This window comes from Dysidea avara, chromosome 7 (genome assembly GCF_963678975.1).
Source record: "Dysidea avara chromosome 7, odDysAvar1.4, whole genome shotgun sequence".
In the NCBI taxonomy this organism is placed as follows: domain Eukaryota; kingdom Metazoa; phylum Porifera; class Demospongiae; order Dictyoceratida; family Dysideidae; genus Dysidea; species Dysidea avara.
This window is the reverse complement of record NC_089278.1, coordinates 23,098,357-23,121,024: the sequence shown is the minus strand read 5'-3', so window position 1 is coordinate 23,121,024 and position 22,668 is coordinate 23,098,357. Positions and strand designations below refer to the sequence as shown.

The following is a 22,668-nucleotide window of genomic DNA, read 5'->3' as shown; positions in this document are numbered from 1 at the left end:
TACTGTAACACAGCAGATTTCCTTTTCACAATATATATAACTCCTTGGTTAGCTTGTGGTTCTAGTCAGGTAGGAATCCCTTCACTGCAGGAAAGAGATAGCAGTTACTAGCTGTCTCTACTGATTCTGTTATGATCACATGATCCTTGACTTGAGCTAAAGTGAAAAGGATTGTTTGCTGCTCCATTTGCCAACTTAATTGACCAATAAAATTGTATTATATTTCATGACAGGAAATATGAAATGTTGTGGTCTCAATGGGTGGACATGACAAACTTCTATACTATGTTTGTTGTTATAATCAAGTGTGCATGTACTCTCCCTATGTTATTTAATAGATTGTTATGTAACATTTCAGGGGGTTAGGGAGGATCGTTCCTCACATGCTAATCTATTTTTTAAGTAACAACAAAAAGACTAAAACAGCCTGAATACCATACAACTTTGTTTTGAACTTGAGTCATTTAACTAGTTACTTTTCATAGTAATACTACTAGTTTCTATATTGCTGATCAATCTAGAACTTAATGATGACCTACAAAGATAGATACCTGCAGCTTCAAGGTGGTAATCACTTTGATGAGGTGGTCATATTACCACTTTACTGAAAGTTAAGCAACAACACATAAAATATAAGAGCTATTATGGCAGATGCATGTAGACTGCGCATGCATATACTTGCTAGTTCCCTAGAGAGATGATTACGCAAGATTACCACACAATTATAGAAGTGCTGCATGCTTCTAGAAATGTGTACAAATCATGTGCAGTTGGAATCTTGTCGTGCTAGTACTTGCTAGTACTTGCCGGGGTGTTGACATGGTTACCAACATATAGTACTGAGAAGGGAACCATCATGAAAGATAACACAACACACTGATTAGATGAATGTGATTTCATTATGATAAACAACTGATTTGGCAAACTGGTATCCTTTGAATCATCTCTTGTAAGACTTCATGTGTGGGATGTGAAACATATAAAGTGAAGTAGCACTTGTGAATTACTTAATCAATGGAGAATCCTCTACCTCAGACTACTTGGCTATCCAGCAGCCTTACCACAGTGTATTTGGGTGTGCCTTCAAAATGCTCCATGATCTTCCTATACCTTAGGTTGGGCTCCCTCTAATGGCTAAGAGGGAGTAGTTAATGAGAACAAGTCCTGTCTCAACTGTTTACATTATTTCTAGCATGTTTACACCAACACCTGTATCACTACATTTCCTAATAAGTATCTTGCATTGTAAGTGGGAGTTTGAAGTTTTCATTTTGTACATAGCATCACACACAACAAGTGTGCATTAAACATAAAATAATGTGCAACACTCTGTGTGTGTGTGTGTGTGTGCGTGCGTGCGTGCGCTTCAGCAACATCAGCAAATTCCCTTCTCAAATGCCAAGTCTTGCATAGGTTCAGATGGGACTTTAGGTACCACTGTGAGACATGGTACAAACTCCCGCAGGTTACTAATCCTGTCCCAGGAGAATTTGTCTACAGTGACTTGTAGCAGCTGGGGAGTGTACAGGTGGTTCACTGGGTAGGTGTAACCATGCCAGCATGGTAGCCGAAGGCTTTGCTTTTAGGGTTTTGTGTGTGTGCGTGTGTTTATGTGTGTAAAGATGAAGCTGTGACATGCACCTACCTGTATGCAGGCTAGTAACTATGTAGCATTAACTCAGTTGATGCTCTTAGCATAATATACTCTAAAGGAACTAAGGTGTTACAGATGAATAGCTATTCCATAGCTACAGAAGGCCTCCCACACTTAGTGAGAATACTAACAAGTGACACCTTTTCAGGCTTCTTTGTAAAAACTTGTTTACATTGCTGTACAAAAAGGATTAGATAATTCCTTTCATGACCAAATAAAACATTTCAGTAGTATCACATTATGGACATTGGAACAAAAGCCAAACAATAAAGAATCCTTGTAGGGAGATGGCAATTGATCTCCTACCATATATTACAGAGTACCCATATAACATGAAGTATATTGGTACTTCAATGAATAACAGTTTTCATTCCACACTACCAGTTACCAACTGGTTGTAACAAGATACTAACTGGCTCTACGTATATATACACTTGCCAGTTTGTGTAGAGCTACATATCAGGTGATCAACTATACAGCAACAACAGCAGCAGCAGAAAAGATACTGTAAGTTGTAACTAAGTATTAGCCAATAATAATTTGCTTGCTATAATAGCTAGTTAGGCTATAGCTAGCTATAGTTAGACTAGTAGGCCATGATAAGGCACAGTTATAAGTGCTACTCTGTTAACTATACAACTAACACACATAGGTCACGATGACTACTGCTGTTAAGAGCACATCAAAAAACTATGCTCGCACCTACATAATGTCTGAGCTAGAGAAGAAGATCACAACTTCTAAGACAGACCAACTGCCTCAGAGCAAGTCAAATACTGAGGTCAACAAGATACCTGAAAACAGCAGCAGTAAAATACCAATAAAGCCAAGACCACCTCAACTAGCCAGTAGGCCAGCACCACCACGACCTGCAAGTGTGAATTGTAAGAAACCACTGATCCCTCAAAGAGCACCCAACACAATTTACAGTAAACCAAAACAACCACCTGTACCACCACCACTGGCAACATCAACTAAAGCTGAAACTGACAACAAGCCAAGTAATGCAAGTAAAGATGAGAAGTCTTCAGTACAACACTTGGCAAGGAAGTTCAGTGCTCTTGGGAGGAATAAGACTCAACGTGACCAGACAACAGATAGTCCATCTCAACAAGTGGTACGCAAGATATCTGACCCAACTGGCTTAACTTCCAGCCAACTGATGAAAGAGAAATCCAGCAGCGAACAAGATGACATCAAGAAGAGAAAGCAGTCAGTCTGTTATAACAGTTTTAGACTAGCAACAGTTAGTGAGGAAGATCAAGCTAAACCTGTTAAGAAAAAACATTCTCATATCATGAAGAGTGCAAGTACCGAAGCCTCTCAACTCTTCCCTCCGCAAATTCTGATATCTGAGACAGCAGCCATTAAGCATGGTAGCCAAGATTCTGGAATAGCTGACTGCTCAAATGACAGTGCAGCTCCAGTTAACAATAACTTGCTGACTGCTCCTTCATCTCAACCTGAAAATGTTCCTCTTCAGGCACACAAGCATGAAGGCTACCTCCAAGTTGAATACCAGAAACCAACAGATTCCACAATAGAAGCCTTCAACATTCACATGATGGAGGAAGCCCCTGCTATTGACACTTCAAAGCCACCAGCAAAAGCAGCAGGAGCAGCAGTGTATGGGTCACAAACTGATGATGAGAAGGTGCAGTACATGTATTACTCTGGGTCACAAGAGTCAAGTTGTACTGTGAACTCTACTGACACTGACGGTTACTCCCTAATGAAGTGCCCCAACTACAAAAGGCTCAGCACTGATACTTATGTTGAGATCAACAACCTGATGCTCCCAAAACCTGACAGAATCCCAATCAATGACAATCAACAGAGAAATTGCAGAAGTCATACCATGGACAACATTAGAGTAGAGCCAGGCTACCTGCCAGCAAACCGTCCAGAATCTATTGGCTATGTAGACCACAACTGTAATCCAGTAAAAAGAGAGGACTACTGTGGAGACCAGTCTACTGCTGACTACCCATGGAACTCTACTGCAACTCTTCCTTGCCCCAAGTCTCCACGTAAAATGTCTGTCATCAAAGATGCTAACGGTTATGTCCACGAGGAAAACCTTCCACCAGTAGAGGCCACTGCACTAAGAAGACTAATACGCCATGGCAACAGGCTGGTCAATGGAGAGTTGTACTCCTACGCTAAAGTTCCTGGTATAATTTTACCAACAGTCAATAAAGATGAGCCCAAGCCAGCATGGGGAGCTGAGGTTAAAAAGAAGAGGTCAGTATTGAAGAGACCACCACCCATCCAACCCAAGTCAGACTCAATGCGAAGAAGTATAATGCAACACCGCTACACTGATGATTGTGATGCAAATGGCATGAATTCTTCTGAAGATGACAACAGCCCAGTACAAGAGTGTCCTTGTCATAATGATGACAGAATTGGGCATTCTCCTAATGGCTTCTCCAGCCTTGATGGTCCTGTATTCATTGACAAATTTAAGACATTAGAAACTTATGGACGTGATCGAAGCTTCTCAGAGTTTCGCACTCTCTCATCACCAGAACACCAGCAAAGGAAGATGACAATGGGTGATTATGTATCTCATGATCTTGTATCCAACCATTTGTGTGCTAAGAACAAGGCAAAGAAACACAAGAAACCATACAAGTTACCGGCAAATGTTACAAGCTCTTATGTCACCATAGGAGCCCCAGCAGATTATGAGGTGCCCTACAACAGCAGCAGTGGTGGTGAAGAAGTAATACAACACACCTCACCTCCACCCTCACCACCAAAACCAATTCCTGCTCCTCGTAAACAACTGCTTACACCAGCTGGCATCATTGAGAGGTCACCACGAGACAGGTCAAAAAGTCTACATGACTTCACAGACAGCTCCTTTGACATGGACAGTGATTGGAGACCTATCAGAGAACGAGCAAGACTGGTATCACGTCGCAGACACAAAGCACTACTAAAACGTACCTTTAGTTCAGAAAACCTTTTGGAACACAACAAAAGAAAAGAACTGAAGCATCTTGATAAATCTTATGGCTGGAAAAGATGCGAAACCATTGACACGACAGATGGGTTGACAGAAGGGTATAGTTCTAGTACTGAAGGAGAGTTGGAAGTGTCTGGGGAATCAATTCTGGAACATTCTGAGTCCTCACTTAGTTCACCAGAAAGTTCCATAGTCACAAAAAGTTGTCACCTCCCAACCAGAAGAGTACCACTTAATGACTCAATAGCTAAACGTAAAGTAAACAGGTCACATTCACAGGAAGATCTAGCAAATGTATCACCAACAATCACAGGCTATGATATACCAAGATTCCGCACCAAGAAACCTTATGTCAACCTTCCACCTGTAGTAACAGCCAATGTGGAGATTGGTCCAGTGAGTTTCACCATGACAACTGATAACATTTATGACACCCCAAGGGTCCCATCTACACCAGCCGACACCAGCAACCTCCCACAAGGAGGAGAGGCAGAGTGTATGTATGCTAGTGGCATGTTTACCCACAAGGGAGGAATGCTGACCAGTTCTGGCAGTGGAGTACAAATTGAGATCCCAGAAGGAGCAATTGCACGTGGCAAGACACAGCAAGTGTGGTTTGCAGTTTGTCAAGAGATTGAAGGCTTCAGCATGGACACTGTGGACAGCAGAATACAGTCAAATTCAAGAATGTTTGAACAAGGCCGTAATCGAATTGAAGTAACACCAAGAGTACTTGTAGGACCAACAAATGTTACCTTCCTTAAGCCAATCAAAATAATCATTCCACACTGTGTCTCCCCACTGCATGCCTCGTGGGAGTTTACTGCTCTTGTACGCAAGGAAGGCACTGAACAAACTGACTGGCAAGAAGTTACTCAGCAGATTTTAAACCCACTCTGGTCCAAAAAGCCTCACCGGAGAAACACATACCAGCATACCAAATACCAAATGATGTTACGGGAAGTGATGTTCAGCACATTACACCCGGGATGGTTTGTGTTGACTGGTGAAGCAGTGCGTAATGGACAAAGGACAGCAAAGATCATGACTGCAGTTGTTTACTGTAGTAAACAGGAGTTCGAAAACAAAAACAAGAAGTTAACATTGTTTGTGCTACTAGCAAATAACACAATTGATGACAGAAAGGTAATGTATTATTACTAAAAATATGACATCACTAATACACATCAATTTCTTATTAGGTGTTACACAGCATCTTAAAAAGTGACGACTATGTGTGCCTGGAGGATCACATGCCAGTGCTCTGCTATGGCAATGGACATGACATGGAACTGAGTTTGCTTTACGAGGACAATAACAGACCTCTACAAACTAAGGTGAGACTATAACTAACATGTGAAATAATAGGAGGCTACAAATTCTTGTTTGTTACAGACAATTCCTTATGGGAAGCTTTGGAGACAGCGAAGGATCGGTCAAGCTTGGACCACACTGGAGATCATGGCTCACATGAGACACAACCTGCCCAGCGTGCTATTACACATCACACAGATCGGATCACATGATGAACAAGTAGAAACTATTGACCTTGAGGAATAATCATGATATACCATAGTAATAAGTGTTTTTATTGTAATAGTAAATTTTATCAGCTAACTTATACTACCCCATAAAACAATGTAACTATGTACTAGCAGTAGCTAACTACTCCTAACAATAAACAATACCACATAGCACTTTATCTATAATTTACTGTACTACATAATATTAAGTGTACATATATATTATATGTTGTAATAGTAATATTGATTTTTATTGAAATTTTAACTTTTATTAGGCTTCTGTGGCACCTGCTAAAATTTATTTTTATAGTATACACAATATCAATAGTACAAGATTCATAATTATACCCTACTGTATATAATAAATATAGAATACTTTGAATTCTCTAATCATGCTTGTCTGGGAGTTTGATACATCGTCGTGGAAACCACCCACGCCGGCGCAGACCAGCTTGCTTATCCTCTACAAGGATCATGTGAGCTAACAATAGTTTTTACGACAACACAACAACGCACCATCACTAATCACCAAATCTCCATACACCCAGTATCTACAAGTGATTTGATTGGTTATATGTGCAACAAACAAGAACACACACCTCTGCCATCTTGTTAAAGTAAACACTTCATTGTTGTTAACAACTATGTAGTCACCTTCTAATATTGGCCGACAACACCATGCCTTGATGCCATAGCGACAAGTACACCAGGAACCATTGTATGATTCCTTAATAATGCACTCCACCTATAATGCCGAACCATAGAAAAACAAGTGTTTTTGCTACAAATAAATACAGCTTCATCTCATTAGATAAATAGTGATGACTATGCAGGCAGACAGGCTTTGTTTGGTCCCAATACTAACATGGGAAGACGACATACCAGACAGTACACTTGTATAGGAAAATGCATGGGAAAACTATTGAAGCAGAGTATGTGATCATTCAAACTTTACAGTTTTCTTTAATAGATCATTTAGTAATACTGCAAGAGTGCTAAATTTCAAGTTCATTATCTAAATCAGTGATTCTAGCACCTGTCAACAGTTTCCTGGACCCCACAAAGGATTAGATGAGACAAACAAACTCAACTGGATCACACACGGAACACATAGGTAACCACCAATGTTGCCCACATAAGGTAATGAAGCATCTCTTAACGAACCCTCTGAAATAAGACCTCCACAAGAAGGATGATTTTTAGGTATAGTACTATACACTTTTTACCTCTCAAAAAGCTAGCAAATGTGGACTAAAAAATCTTAGTCCGTTAAAGAGAGGTACCTACTGTAGCAATAAAGCTTGGTAGAAGGAACTTTGGTGAATTGTAAAAATATTTTGGTGAGATACATAAACATGTCTACTATAGAATATATGAAATTAAATAAATAAAATGGTCTTTGTTTAAACTTTTAGAATGACCAATTAATTAAATGGTCAATTAATATTGACCTCTGACCTAAAGTTTATAATAACTGAAACATAGCTGACCTTTGATCTACTATAGTCATAATTTACTGTTACCATGGTAACACTTACTGATTGTTTCTTTTTCAGCTTCTTCTGTTCAAGTTGTTCAACCTAATGACTTGGATGTTAACCATGTGACTAGTATCTGTGTAGTAGCTACCGTTAATGTGTACTGATCACAGCCAGGTCTGATTGTCCATGTGATGCCATTGCCCCTGGCAACTCCCGACAGGTTGATTACCTGATCCAACAAGTGGTCACATGACCTCAAACACCATCAAACCTCTTTGAAGTTCTGCCAGTAACCAAGATGATAGGGATACACAAATGGCTCTATTGGATCTGCACTGTTCTTGCGTCTCCTTTTAGCCTATAAGTAACACAATGTGTTATAGGAACTGCACAAAGCTAATTTACAGTGTAGGATAGTTACATTAATTTGTAAGCAATATATCATGGTTTCATGAAACAACAAAAGGTGTCCCAGAGAAAATCTTCCAAGATCTGCCTTGTACAATTTTTGCAAAAAACATGCAAGAATGTAAGAATCTTGTACTGACAATGTCACAAGAATCTTAGAAACCTTACAAGATATATTTTCCTGGGATGTAAGAGTTCTGATAGTGCATGCAGTCACTTCAAGTACAATAGAGATGATGTACAGTATCAGTAACATTGTCCAACTCAGTGACCAACATAAGTGCCATACTCCAGACAGCTCTGAACATCTCCACGTATACCACAAGTATAATCTACCTGCTAACCACCAACTTGTGGCAGCTGTTACTGGCACACCAGCTTTCATTTAGGACAAAATATAGCAATCAAATGTGGTGATTTTAAAATGTTAATAGCCAGGTATGAGACCTAGCCTAGTCCATGTATACCAGGAATTCAAGCCTTAGTGAACCAAGCAATAACAAAAGCTACATAGTCGCTCAACATATTTGCTCTACTAATCAAATACTGTAGCCATATCACTCAATACACCACATGCCTGACCAACCCACTATGATCCAGACAACTCCTCAATAAGACCTATAGGAAACCTCAACATGCCAACTCTTAATGTATTGATTATGCTGACTATCCAAAAATTAGAGTACAGCTGATGAGATACTAGTTTTCAAAGGATAATGAATGTCTTATTCAGCCACAAAGCTTGTGTGACTGAAGTTGGGATTAAAATTTAATGTCCTTTAGTGTAGCTGTAGGTGTGGGCATGCTCCCTTGTTTCATTACTTTTTATTTCTATGAGCTCTTGAAATTCTCTGGTCACTTTTTTGTAACATACATAATTACTTAGTGAATCAACACATACCACATCAAAGAAAGGATGGTGCCAGGAATTTTATAAAGATTAAATTTGCGTGTGAAGCCCACCATCTCGATATCAATTACTAAAAAGCTACATGGCCATTTTGATTTATATTCAACTATGTACCACCCATTGCTACACATTGCTATATATGACTGAAGAACAGTACCTCTGCTATCAATCCACTGATAATTCCTGTTAAAATGAGACAGTCAGAACAGAAGCCATTACAATGGTATGCACAAATCAGCAACTGTGCAGAAGAGGAGACAGAAAAGAAGTGAGCCCATGATGCATACAATGTAGCAGCTGTAGTGCATGTCTCAGACCTAACTGACATTGATTATGCAGCGAAGAAATCAAACCAGAAGCATTTAGTTTAGTTGAGCTTGCTTGGCTGAAGGCATCAGTTCGTTAGTCAGTTTGACACTAGAAAGTGTTTTTGGTACAACAAAACTAAAACTCGTAAGCATTTAGGGTTGCTGTGAAGGTATTTTTGCATGCTGTCAAACTGTCATGAGGGGAAAAGTGAGGAATATTGGGCAGGAAAGTCCAAACCTTCATGACCCCTATACTATACAGTACTACCATACTGTATAACTTAGCACATTACTAGCTATTAAGGATCCTTGACTATATAATTAATGACTGGAAATTGAATGTAAAGCTACAAGAGTACCAATAACATATGTATAATTTTTGTATATAGCAAGGTATATGGGTATAACCCTTCACACTGGCCCAACTTAAATAAACAGATATCACACCTTTGCAACAATCCAGTCTTCAATCTGAGTCTTATTCTGAATGATGCCCTTCAACTAGAAAAGAAAAATGTACTATCATTCTAACTAATGCTCACTCACTTGTACACCCAGAAGCAGCCCCACACCAATGATCACTCCGATAGCTAACCCCGATCCTAACAACACTGACATTATAGTGTACGTGTTGATTAACAGGCCACCATGACGACGATGGATTACATACTCCTAACACAATATCAAACCATCACAACAGTTACCATAGTAACCACTTACCCTGGTGAACAGACGATATAAGAAGTTCATGTTGATAATTAGTGCATGAGAACACCCACACACAACATAGGCAAGGAAACGACAAAAGGATGGTTGGTTGTTATGGCTAACACAATTGTTCACCCAGGGACAGTGATGGTCCATCTTTAGTACACACCTACCAGGTCACATGATCATCTCATGTGTAGCTAAGTCACAGGGGTATGACACTCAACAAAATATTCTCCTTCACAAGGCTGGTCATGTGCCTGATGCTTTGAACTTCTTTTGTCACACAGTCTAAATAAATACCACCACCAGCACAAGAAAGCATGTGCTGGACAACTAAAGCAAAGGGCCATATATGCATATGGAAGAGACAAGGAATAAGACTATATAGGTAGAAAGACAAGCCTTGTTTCTTAGATACATTGCATTGAGGTGGCTGAAAGGCTTTGTGACAGTTCTGGAACACAAATGCACGGTTTTACCAATTCACACATTAAAATACTTGGTATTGATACTGGGGTTTTACGGTTTCACTGTTTTTAAGATCACACACAAGATGGATGATGACACATGACCAACCTCCTCTGAGTCCCAATTCTAAAAATATGGAAGGTACATTACTTTGATATATCTAACTCAATACCATACAAGATTTGGCCAAGTGTCATACCCCTCTCACAATACGCACCTTCCACACTGAGAACAATGGTGTGACCTGGGGGCCTTCCATGACTGACACGTGTGACAATATTGTAGGTACTGCTTGTCCGACTTGTTAGCCTAGATTACAGATGCTGTTACTATGGTAACTGGTGCGGCATCAGACTCACAGGGGCCCAGCCATGAGGTACATAACCCATCGTGTAAATTGCCTGTAAGAAGTTTTTCACTATCAAGATTATCCATGTGTACATGGTGACAAAGTGGATTGTTCTGAAGAAGTAGACCACGTGAGCTGGTAGTGACCACAACTGGTAAGCACTGTAGGTAGCTGAGCACGTGATCAAGGTAATTAGAACGATCGCGGTCACAGGACCGTAGTGACACACCCTCACAACCATTCTTCTAGCTTTAATCAACCTAACATTTAATTACACATTGTTTTACTAACGTACTGCTGAAATCTCCTGTGATATAGCACTACCTCTTTTATCGCGCACTAATATGTTATAAGCGCATCCTAGAGAGCAGTGCTCACATGATATCATAGCAACGTTGTAGTAACGGACGCAAAGCTTGCTAATGGTAAGTATCCCCTCTCTTTCTCTTCATTGTGTGTATCGGGGGTGTTTAACTGACGTTAACTACTTTACTAGGCTAGTACAGTTGAGCAACAACCTTTAAATACCAGCGGGAGGATGTTGTACGCGGGCGCCCCCGTGGAGGACAGGCTTCGAGCCGCAATAAAATACAAGAACGTTAGGATAAGGGAATTCTTCAGAGACTTCGACCCGTTAAGGAAGGGCTCCATTACAAGTGAGTACATGCAAATAGCTAAAATGACTTCATTTTATCTACAGTAAGCCAATTTGAGCGCTGCCTGACTCATTACTTCAACATTATCCTAACTGAGTATGAGTTAGCTGAACTGGTTACCAAATATGGAGAACAGGATAACATTAATTACCGTCTGTTCTGTCAGGCAGTTGACAAATGTGAGTGATGTGTGTGGGATAACATCTGTTACTCCTACACTATATCATGAATAGCATTTGATCCTGACCAACTAGATGGTAGGCCTGAACACCAAATAACCACAACTCCCAACACTACAGCTGGACTATCACTTACCAATGAGGAACTACTTTTAATAGAACAGCTGATCCAGAAGTGTCACTCTTATTATCGGGTACAATATGACCACATTGAGTGGTGTTTATATGATGTCTCAATACAGTATAGGGGTATTGTAGTGAAGGATTGTTATGCTGACTTTGACTGGCATCATGTTGGGCTTGTTACTCCTAGTCAAGTGAGCACAGTCCGTTATGTTATTGTATGTCACTGTGTGGGGTGTAGTTTCATCGTAGCTTCCCGGGACCTCCTGACATTAGTGAAGATGAAATATCCTTACTAGTTAAAAGGTTAATAAAGTTTACAATGTATACTGGTGTGATGATATAATGTCCACCTGTGAAGGTACCTGGATAAGACCAGCTTGTGTAACTACCTATCATTTCATGATGATATATGCAAACTGGACCATACTAATGGTGGTGTTGCTACTGGCCCTCCCCTGGATATAGATAGTCAGGGGGGACAGTCCCCCTTACAACAAGTCTTGTTGAAGATCAGTAATGCTGTGTACAAGAATGGAGTTCGCACCACTGAGTTTTTTAAGGATCATGACAAGTTGAACAGTGGAGTGATCACTGAGAACCAGGTGAGAACCAACATGTTGTATGAAGCCATTTTGTTATGCCCTTGTTAGTTTCTGTGTGGCCTGTCACTTTGCTGTGGCCAGTTGGCACATTTGAGTCGTAGTGACATGCAATTGGTAGCACAATATTATCAAACAGATGATGGCAGGGTGAACTATCGATGGTTTTGTGAGCTGATGGAACACAGTAAGATCATTTAATAGTTGATCCCTGATGTGTACAGTAACATGTTATCAGCTTATAATGTTCCACAATTGGAGAAGAGACCAACTGAAATGGTACAACGACCAGCTAGGGGTCACCTATTACAGGTTACTAGTTATTGTCACATCACAATGTAGTGATGTTGTCACTGTAGCAAGTTAATGCCTTGTCATCTGATGAGCTGGAGGTTCAGCTAGCTGATGTACTGCAGAGGTTGAGAGGTGAAGTGAAACGACGTCAACTACTGGTCTATCCATACTTCCAAGACTTTGATAGAGTATGGAGATATATTGATAAGTGGTTGTGTACTGTTGTTGTTGTACAGAGTTGTGGTCAAACTGGAGGGGTTACGAGGAGCCAGTTTGAGAGGATCATCAACTTCCTATCTCTACCCATCACCGTGCCAGAGATGGAGGTATTGTACTACTATCAGTAGTGTACAAGTCACTGTCAGTATTAGTATAGTGATGTTGGTATAGTGTACAAATAATGATGTTGGTGTTTTTAGTTAATAGTTCACAAGTTCAGGAGACCAATCGGAGGTGACATAAACTATGTAGCATTTGCTCAAGCCATCGATGATCAGTTTACTGGCCACACCCGTCAAACTGGCCACAGTACACCAGACAGGTAACAGGTAGATCATGTGATGTCATGTGATCCTGCACCCAGGAAGAGTTTTGGCACACAGCCTGTCACACAGATGGGAGGAGATGTTGACATGGTGTTGGCTAGGATTAAGGAGTACGTGTTCGTAAACAGGGTACGTATTGGAGAGTTTTTCAAGGATAATGATCCACTAAGATCTGGGGTGATTGCTGCTAGTAGGTTTAGACAGGTAGGTGTGGTATGGATGTGGTCAGGGATCACATGATATTGATCAATTAGGGTTTGATCATGCTACCAGTCAAGATGAACGAGAATGAAGTGATTGAGCTGTGTCAACGTTACGGCCATCCCACAATGAAGGATCAAGTCAAGTGGAAGATGTTTATAGATGACATTGATCAAGGTATTGTATATGCCTGGTAGTCAGCAATCAGGAAATATATTGTGAACTGTTGTGTAACAATTTACAAGGACACAATACAGTTGTTATGGCATAGTCATCCCCTGTGAAAAGTTTTGTATTTCACAGTGCTACATTTGGTATAACCCATTAGAAATAAGAGTTCAAGGAAAGCTATACAATACAGGAAGACTGCCATTGTTTACATGACATCATTGATCATATTGTACTGATATCATGTATACTACATTGTGTTCCCACTGTCACGAGTATGATTAAGAGTTGTACTCTTGGTATGATGTAGTAACTTGATCATAATGTAGTGTTTACTGATCCTGACCTGGAGAGAGCTCCTACTAAGAAGATAACATCGATGACATTATTACCTCGTGAAGGGGCCACATTATGGGAACAGACTGCAACTGATGATCAACAATTAACACTACAAGTTGCAATTGATAGACTAGCTGCCCAGCTTGACCAGAGGAGGTTACTAGCTAGACCATACTTCCAGGATTTTGACAGGTATTAATAGTGACAGCAGCCACACAGTATTGTTGACTATGTGGTGTGTGTGATATCACTAGACATAAACATGGATATGTGACTAGTACACAATTTCATCAGTGTCTCAGTCAGCTAGGCATCAACCTTACCAATGAGGAAGTGCAGGCATTAATGGGCCGTTTCTCTGACAAAGAAGGTGTCAACTATCTTGCAGTGTTGCAATGTGTTCAGCCTTCATATTCTGACCACAATAAATATCAGCTACGAATGACAAGGCTCATGCAACCAAAGGTGTGTGTACTGAGGGGCACTATTGTCACAGCATGGTGTGGGTCTTCCTGTGTTATGACATGTGTCCTGTTATATGGTATGGTATGGTTTATAGTGTGTATTGTGGTCTACGTAATCATCTTTGTGTAATTTGGTTGGTGTAATGCAAGTATATGTTGCCATGATACACCATGTAGGATGTGACATCATCAGCTGACCCACCCAATGCTGATCAAGTATTGATCAAGATTAGGATCAAGGTGTGTTACCAGTATACAGTACACCCCACACTATACCACAAAGGTGTCACCAACAGTCAGCATAGGGGACACTTATCACTTATAGGTGTGTCGTCAACCAGTTAGAGTAGTAGAGTTCTTCAAGGATTATGACAAGTCAAGGGTTGGCCGTGTGTCAGTGGAGTCATTCAAAAGAGGACTGGACCTGTGTAACTGGGGACTGTCCCAGGATGAAGTAACAGCTTTGATCAACAGGTATCCCCCCTTCCCCACCTGTCACTTTATGTTGATGATGTGGGGTAGGTACCTGAGTGTCAACAACACAATAGACTACCAGCTGTTAGCTGACCACATAGAGTCAGTGTTCACTACACAACAACTGGAGAAGACTCCACTGCAACAAGTGGTACAGTTTGTGGCCCCTCATGATGTGGACATGAAGGAACTAAGTGATGAAGAAGAACACATACTGGCAGGGGTGTTATTGAGGATGGCTGATAGAGTGGGTAGCAGCCACACACATTAATTGACACTTGAATGGCTTGTTTTCACAGGTGCGGGAGAGACGTGTTCAACTGGTGCCATTGTTTGAGGACTATGATCCTGTACACAGCGGTTGTGTGTCTCACTCTCAGGTACTAGCCCTAACTGCAGCAATCATCTCCGCCTATTACCCACCTCCTTCAGTTCCACAGGGTGCTGGACGAGTTGCAGTTGTACTCAATGTTAAGTAGTCAAGAAATGGATGTCCTGGCGAAGAGATTTGGTGTTCACAAAGGAGGCCGCCACGATCTCAACTACATCCACTTCTGTGCTCACGTGAACCACATAGCTACAAGTGCCCACGAACAATTAATGAGTCAGTAAAAATGCTTACCACATCACGTGTGAAGAACAAGGCGATCTTTGCGGGCTATGGCCTTGGCATGTATTATTGAGAGGAGAAGCGACCAACTTCTTACGGTGATCTTTGTGCTTCTCCCCTCCACAATACATGTCAACGCCACGCCCCACTAGCACTATCCGTCCACGGCACTCTCAAAGAATCTGACACGTCCACGCTGTTATAGAGAATCACGCCAGACGAAATCTTCAACTAGCAAAGGGATAGACACGACAACCGTGACAAACTTTCTACAGCACTTTTATCTAATACTAATGGTTAACGTTCAAGTATGGCGCTTTTATAGGCACTTGATAACACGTGATTATTACGTAATTAAGGTCACTGCTTGGGTCATGTCGCGGCTGCTTTTATTGCCCATTAACAACGCCATCCCACACAATGGGCCAGACCATACTCCATTGTCACTGGTCTTTTTGTAAAGATTAACAACATTGGTCTTCATTACATCAAACAACACACACACACAAATAGGTTATTTTATGTACAGTATAGTTAAAAAGTGAACACTAAAATGTCTGTGAAGATGCACTGGATCACAATGATGATGGCTACTGCAAACACTGCCCATAGTGTCACCTTGGGTAGGTACTCCTTCCTCACAAAGTACCACTAGAAGGAGAGAACAAAGAGGTCACTGGACGCACATACTCATTTCCTGTCACATGGTCTCATAGAAACCAATAAGAGTACATAGTTCCACTAATACTATTTAAGGAGATGTTGTTACAAGGTGCTACTAATTCATGTGATAATAGCATGTAACTGGCACACTAGAGTTAGCTAATACTCACCAGAACAAACACCACTTGTAGATTACCTGTAAAAACAAGCTCACAAACAGGTCAGGTGGGTAGATGACCACTCACATAACAGACTAACGATCAGCAACACATACAGAGAGTTGTTAGTAGCAGACCTCACTATGGCCAGGATAAGGGTGATCTGTGTGTAGTATAGAGTGACTATATTGTATGGTAGTGTGTACAACAGCATACCACTACGTTGAGCATCATGAAGCCTAGTGTCACCAATAGGGCTATCCTCTGTAACAATAATATGGTACAGTTAGCCACAGTGTATAGTATAGCTAACTCTACAAGATACAAACAAGTGTAATCTCATTAGTGATCACTTGTTAGGTTGATGACATCTTGTAACTAATTGTGGTGAGTCTGGTGACTAATATAAGCACCCCTGTTTTTATGTACACAAAATGACACACTCCATCCCCCTTTACACACAGTGACAGATTTCACCTCTATTTACACTCATAGTGACAGACCCCACCCCTCCTGTGTATTCTCACTGACATACTTTACTCCTTCTGTTTACATATACAGCAACACACTCCACCCCTCTTGCTTACACACAGTGATACACTCCACCTACTCCTGTTTAAATACATTCTCCTATTTAGACAATATCTTGTTTACAAAAATATGCCTACCCCATGTTGACAAAAATTTACAGGAATCTCAACAATACTATTGTCAAGCAGGAAATTGCTTGATCAGCACAACATATATAGCTGACAATGTGCTAGTATTGTGGGCTGCACATCTGTAGTCAATAGTTTTTAGTTTCAAATTAACTGTAAAGAAAACCACTCACTGAAATCTTGAACTCATTTTCACCAGGTGTGTATGTGTGTACTTCATTCCCAGAGGAGGTTGGTCACATGTTACAACTCTATAAGGTATCTGACCAAACATGGCACCTGGTATTGACACTGATGTTTGGAAATCTGTTTTGTCACATTCATGACAATGTAGCACCTGTTTCTTAGCTATGAAAACATGCATTACACATTGTGCACCATTACACATTGTGTAGGTGTATATACATCTACAGTGGATTGCAAGATGACACTTTTCCATTAGTGATAACAGCTGATAAGATATAATTCATAATTTGACTTTCATTAATTGGGAACAGACAAATTCACACATTAGAGTTAAGTCTTGTGTGGCCAGGCCACTTTCTCCGCGATAAGTGCATACTAACATTAGAGTACTTGCAGTTCCAACATTATAAGATGTTTGATGATATGTGACCAACCTCCTTTGAATCTTATTGAATGTGGGGACAAGGAGCAACTCAACAAGGCAAAGACACTGCCAGTTTATAACGGACCAGTTTAATCTACAATGCAGAGGCTTTCCTCAAAATAGGTGTCCTTTAGTGGGAATAATCTCAGTCTATTCAGGTACCTTCACCACTGACATCACTATTAATGCCATCTACCTACTATAAAATCTAATTCAGCCATTGGGTGTGCTTTTAATTGAATAAACAGATTAAAATCACTCACGACACGCGGGCTGTTAGTTTTGTCGTAATACAGCGGATCCTGCTCGGGATCCCCCGCCTTGGAGTTCCATATCGGTTCCTGCTCCTTGCTCATTATCGTCCCTTCTAATTCTAATAGGAGCGCACTTAAAAACAAATAAAGATGGCAGTGCGCAATCCAGACGACACGAAACACCCGGACAGTTACAATGTTATTGTCGGAGTTGATTCGTTTGATAGGGGCCTCAGTCGGATTAATATGGTACGGGCTAGTGTAGAACGTTAATATCGTGACGCACAATACTTGCTGCAGTGATGTGCATATTTGGTCTGAATCATGTTGTCGTGTTGTTATTGTTGTTTAGAGATGGGTAGTGATAGGGATATCAGGAGTAATGTTGTTTATGGTGCTGGTGAGTTGAGTTTATCACGTTCTGTGTTACTATTAATAGCACACCTTTGTATCCTAATATAGCTTGGATTTGCATTCTGCCTGTACAGTGGTATTCATCATGACAAGCCACGATATTTCTTCCTGCTGTCTAATTTGATCTGTGAGTATGAACTAATTGATCAAAACTTGTATAGTCACATTAGTCAAGTGTATCACTCAAATGACGATCTGATTGATTTGACGACTAACATCAAATTTTATCTTGACTATTGACCATTTTTTGTTTGGTTTTTAATGCTTTTCATGCATTACTTTCTTGCACGGTTTTGACCATCCAGGAAAAGCACCTTGACTACTGTCATTTGCGTAAAATTGAGCTTGTTTGTTGACCTTTGCTTTATCCGCGGTTGCAAAACACAGTACAGCAGAAATTAAAATGCCACCCCTTTGTGTAAACTGGTGTTCAAGCTCTGAAGTTTGCTTTAGCTATCTTATGTAAAATTATCCCTGTGTCTGTGCAGTTAAACAGCCAACCTCCAAGGGGGGTAGTGCATGCACCAATTACCAAATTTCTATGTAGATATGATACTGCCTGGTCTTTATTTTAATCATACAGTACATGTGGTCACCATTCCTAACACAAGGTCTCCTAATTTAAACAATAGTTTGACGTCAAGAACCAGGGTTCTACGGTATTTAGAAAACTTGAAGGCCTTGGGCTACTAAGGGCCTGAGTTTTCTAAATCCCGTAGGACCCATTGGTTCTTGACGTCTAACTTATTTACACTGCAACTCATTATTATACCTTGAGTTGAGAGCTGCTTGTAAGTGTAAACGAGAAATGTATCATTAATTACTAGAAACAAGCTTTCTACACCTCCCTCTAATTCAGTGTGGCTGTTCAAGTGTTGCTACCTATTTAAACACCCATACATTCCGATGTTACAGATGTGCAACTACTATGTTTCGTGTTGCCTCAGAGTGTGGTCTCTTACAGGATTTAGAGACCAAGTTTTCAGCCAATCAGATTTCAGTGTCAAACTTGTTGTAGTTTAATATTGTACAGTACGCGGTGCCATTTCAGATGTGGTATGCATGGGTTCACCAGTCATAATAAAATTATTTACAAAAAGTTAACAAACAAGTATTTTGAATTTTCAACTACAGTAGGGACCATAGCACATCGATAAAAAGTACTGAAACAAGTTGAAGTAGTCCATGATATTAAATCACAGTGAAACAATAAGAAGTGTTATATCCCTACTGTGCATTTTCATTACGGTATCTTGAGCACAGTAGGGATATAACACTTCTTATTGTTTCACTGTGATTTAATATCATGGACTACTCCAGCTTGTTGCAGTACTTTTATCGATGTGCAGTACGTGGTGCGCGTTTCCCTACTCTAGTTGAAAATTCCAATTTTTTTGAAATACTTGTACACTATGGTGCTGCTATTCTTTAATTTGCATTCAAAAATTAGATCATTGAAATTATTTTTACTGGCTGTTATTCGAATATTTTGCCTTTGACTATACTGTATTCTGAGAATAGATTGAGGTGTTACCTGTTTGTTTTTTGTTTCGGTAAGTCTTCCCACTCCTACACATTCATGCTTATCATACTCACTTAAGTATAGTCTCGTGAGTGGTGGAGAAAAGTATCTGGTGACATTTTATTGGCTAGGTGTAATGCAATTTCGTGACATTTTCCTCTGGCGGAATTGCTGGGCGTCCTTAGCAACAGTTGTTCTATCCCCAGTGGTAGTGTTTTGGTAGTATCTACAAAAAGTGGTGAATGTTAACAGATGGTTTTTTTCCGGTGCCACACACGTACACCCACACACTTACAAACCAGCTGGCTTGCAAGTATACCAAGCTAGTGGATTTTAAAACTTTTCAGGTTTTATAATCCACCATTGCTTATGCTATACAGTGGAACCTGTCTAAGCTGGTCACCTTTGAGCCTAACTTTCTTGACCTTAATATGCAGGTGGTTGATTTATACAATTGGGTAGGGGAGTTTAAAGGTGGTCTTTTAAAGAGGTGGCCTTTCTATTCAGGTGTACGTCTCTTAACCATTTTAATGACTGACTATGGAGGTCATTAAAAGGGGTATAAGATCAAAGGATACTATAAAATTTGAAGCAAGTGTTTATATTGGGATGTTGTACACCATCTGAAGGAGGTCTAAAATAATTTGGGTATTATTATTTTCTTTTTGAACCATTTGCCTTTTTGAACTTCAAACACATGGTACTTGCCACTATTTCTGTTAATGCATATTTTCTAGAGTTTGTAGCTGAAAGTGAGGAGTCACCAGTTTGCACTTTTTTTGTGCCTTGTACTCTGTATAGAGAATAATTTGGTCATGCTGTGTCTGCAATGTTTTATTTTACAGAATAGGTTTGTGCTTTTTAGTGCAATTAAAATCATGTCCGCTCATGAACTGAACATGTCATCAATATTTTTTGTATGTACTAGTATATGCTTTTATCAGATGCTACAAAAAGTTATCTACCCCACATAGGGGGGAAAGTTAACTTTTGTGGATGTCACAAAACCATGAAACTACTGCTGGCTACCTGTGATGAGTATCTGTCTGGATTGGTTGACGTGTGAAATAAAAAATTAATTTGCTTGATTATGTGGAAGGTCCTGCCGTAGCCCAGCTTCTTTCGTGAACCACACTCACTAGTGTGTCACTGTCTGTAGTCGTACGTGGAGCTGCACTCATTTACCAGTAAGGTGTGTTGCAGTAGTCATGCGGCGTGAAGCCATGTCCATTGCTGTGTGTACACTTACATGGAGCCACACCTAGTATACCCTATGGAGGGAAACTTTGGCGGTGGTAAACTTTGGCAAATAGCAAGCTAAATTGCATTTGCCGAAATAAACTTTGACGAATTCAGCTCTATAAAGATGCTAATCTCGGGTGCTACGAGTAATTGGCAGGTTAAACTTGGGCGAATTTGTAACGAATCGCCAAATTTGCGTAAATTTTCTGCCACCAAAGTTTCCCTCTATACGGTAATCGATCGTCAGATATATGTATGCAACACAATTGTCGTGAGCCATGCCCACTTATTGAGAATGTGAACTAATGCATCTTGTTTATGTACGTTCCGAGCAAGTGCTGTCCATTGAAAAAATTTAGCTGCGAAGTTTGTTTGCTCTCTACCGTGAAAGTTTCACCCATCAAAACTTTCACCTATACAAACGGTATAATGAGCAGCTGCTAGTTTATACTACTGAGTTTGCGGGTGTTTCATAATACTCCTATATGTTAAGTAGTGTAGTCCATGTCACTGTTGTATAAGGTCAGTTTAAGGTACATAGCTGCTATATGGGGAATGTTGAGTTAGGCAGTCCCCCCTCTATCATGACCAAACATTCCTGGTCTACTTCAGACAAGTTTTTGACCTTGACAGTATTAATCCATTATTGTGACCTTAACCTTGTTCGTTATTAACCTTGTTTATTTTTCCTAGTGAGTGCTGTGATTACTGGAACTTTGGTAAGTGACCTCTTAGTGCATCACATGATCTGGATCACATGACTTCATCTCCTAATAGCTATTCTGGTTGTGGCGGGGAACACTGGTGAGTGGATCATGTGATCTTCACTAGCTTTATCCCTTTTGTCCCTATAGTCCCCAGGTGTGGCATGGTACGTGTTCCTGCAGTGTTTCTTCTTGTTCTTCATCTGTATCACTACTGACATCTTCGCCTGGTATGCTCCTAATACTGAACATGAAGATAGTGGACCAACCGTCTCACCAACACCTCCTAGCAATCGCTCTAACTGTACTGTACCAAACCAGCCAAACTGTACTAATAATAGTAACTTCGCCACAGCTGAGTTGCTATGGTACTTCAAGCCTTAGCAACCAATTTTGTGTGACGAGAGTTGATTTTTTTTTAAAACTGTAAGATCTGTTGTTTGTTTATTTCACGTGTTTTCCTTACCACAATAATAATAATAATATACATTGACCACTAACAGATTAGCTGAATGCTACCCAGTGGAGGTTGGTCACCAGTTGTGACATTGTGATGTATTGTGCTATTGGAACATTTTTCACATGAATATGTTTCTTAGGTAGGAAAGCCATGTGTAGCATTGGTGGAAAGGTTTGTAAGGATTCCAGAAATAGTTGTCATCATGACTTGACATATGCATGACTGGGATGTCATTGTGATCCATAGTAAAAGGGTATTCTGTGTTCATTTAGTCATGTCAGAGCACTCACAAGCCCTACCTTAGTGATCATGAATTGAGCAAAAGAGATGCATCAGAAAAAAACTCAATAATTAAATTTGTGACCTTAAACTGTACATGTCTAAAATTATAATTATTGTACAAAGTCCAATTAAAATACTGTTTTCTCCCCACTCCCCAGAAAATAGACCATTGTTTCTCCTATATTAAGTGCACCAGACTTGAAGGCACTAGATGATGAAGTATGCTGATGCTGCATCATAAGTGTGAAGCCATATGGCT

General features: G+C 40.2%; 5 protein-coding genes across 8 annotated transcripts; 3 read left to right on the top strand and 2 right to left on the bottom strand.

Moving 5' to 3' along the window:
* The first annotated feature begins 2,000 nt into the window (after window positions 1-2,000).
* LOC136260334 (uncharacterized) lies at window positions 2,001-6,529 on the top strand. Its single transcript, XM_066054024.1, has 4 exons — window positions 2,001-2,161; window positions 2,307-5,774; window positions 5,831-5,965; window positions 6,024-6,529. The coding sequence occupies exons 2-4, from the start codon at window positions 2,313-2,315 to the stop codon at window positions 6,186-6,188; spliced, it is 3,762 nt and encodes a 1,253-aa protein (XP_065910096.1). The 5' UTR covers window positions 2,001-2,161; window positions 2,307-2,312; the 3' UTR covers window positions 6,189-6,529.
* Window positions 6,473-11,254, bottom strand: LOC136260339 (palmitoyltransferase ZDHHC6-like). 4 transcript variants are annotated; one of them, XM_066054029.1, is made up of 13 exons: window positions 11,111-11,254; window positions 10,797-11,046; window positions 10,655-10,746; window positions 10,546-10,563; window positions 9,979-10,135; window positions 9,805-9,930; window positions 9,706-9,759; window positions 7,904-7,990; window positions 7,781-7,861; window positions 7,690-7,731; window positions 6,751-6,896; window positions 6,668-6,702; window positions 6,473-6,614 (listed from the first exon to the last, which is right to left on the bottom strand). In XM_066054029.1, exons 2-13 carry the CDS (start codon window positions 11,025-11,027, stop codon window positions 6,538-6,540), a joined length of 1,146 nt encoding a protein of 381 aa, XP_065910101.1. In that variant the 5' UTR covers window positions 11,028-11,046; window positions 11,111-11,254; the 3' UTR covers window positions 6,473-6,537. The 4 variants fall into 4 exon arrangements, with proteins under 4 accessions (XP_065910101.1, XP_065910100.1, XP_065910102.1 ...); XM_066054028.1 differs by having other exon boundaries at window positions 10,797-11,035; window positions 11,082-11,219; XM_066054030.1 differs by lacking the exon at window positions 10,546-10,563 and having other exon boundaries at window positions 10,797-11,035; window positions 11,082-11,219.
* LOC136260337 (uncharacterized) lies at window positions 11,129-15,460 on the top strand. Its single transcript, XM_066054026.1, has 21 exons — window positions 11,129-11,211; window positions 11,283-11,442; window positions 11,487-11,621; window positions 11,676-11,815; window positions 11,864-11,938; window positions 11,986-12,050; window positions 12,106-12,349; window positions 12,398-12,533; window positions 12,585-12,658; window positions 12,706-12,828; window positions 12,877-12,966; window positions 13,060-13,181; window positions 13,224-13,389; window positions 13,440-13,563; window positions 13,884-14,085; window positions 14,148-14,358; window positions 14,535-14,597; window positions 14,683-14,831; window positions 14,880-15,078; window positions 15,131-15,211; window positions 15,264-15,460. Exons 1-21 carry the CDS (start codon window positions 11,209-11,211, stop codon window positions 15,441-15,443), a joined length of 2,742 nt encoding a protein of 913 aa, XP_065910098.1. The 5' UTR covers window positions 11,129-11,208; the 3' UTR covers window positions 15,444-15,460.
* Window positions 15,461-15,905: 445 nt separating this feature from the next.
* Window positions 15,906-17,954, bottom strand: LOC136260348 (uncharacterized). Its single transcript, XM_066054040.1, has 5 exons — window positions 17,795-17,954; window positions 16,479-16,526; window positions 16,350-16,425; window positions 16,275-16,300; window positions 15,906-16,092 (listed from the first exon to the last, which is right to left on the bottom strand). The coding sequence occupies exons 1-5, from the start codon at window positions 17,885-17,887 to the stop codon at window positions 15,976-15,978; spliced, it is 360 nt and encodes a 119-aa protein (XP_065910112.1). The 5' UTR covers window positions 17,888-17,954; the 3' UTR covers window positions 15,906-15,975.
* Window positions 17,873-22,160, top strand: LOC136260347 (uncharacterized). The gene is made up of 6 exons (XM_066054039.1): window positions 17,873-18,034; window positions 18,138-18,185; window positions 18,248-18,326; window positions 21,657-21,682; window positions 21,741-21,767; window positions 21,818-22,160. The coding sequence occupies exons 1-6, from the start codon at window positions 17,936-17,938 to the stop codon at window positions 22,049-22,051; spliced, it is 513 nt and encodes a 170-aa protein (XP_065910111.1). The 5' UTR covers window positions 17,873-17,935; the 3' UTR covers window positions 22,052-22,160.
* Window positions 22,161-22,668: the final 508 nt, after the last annotated feature.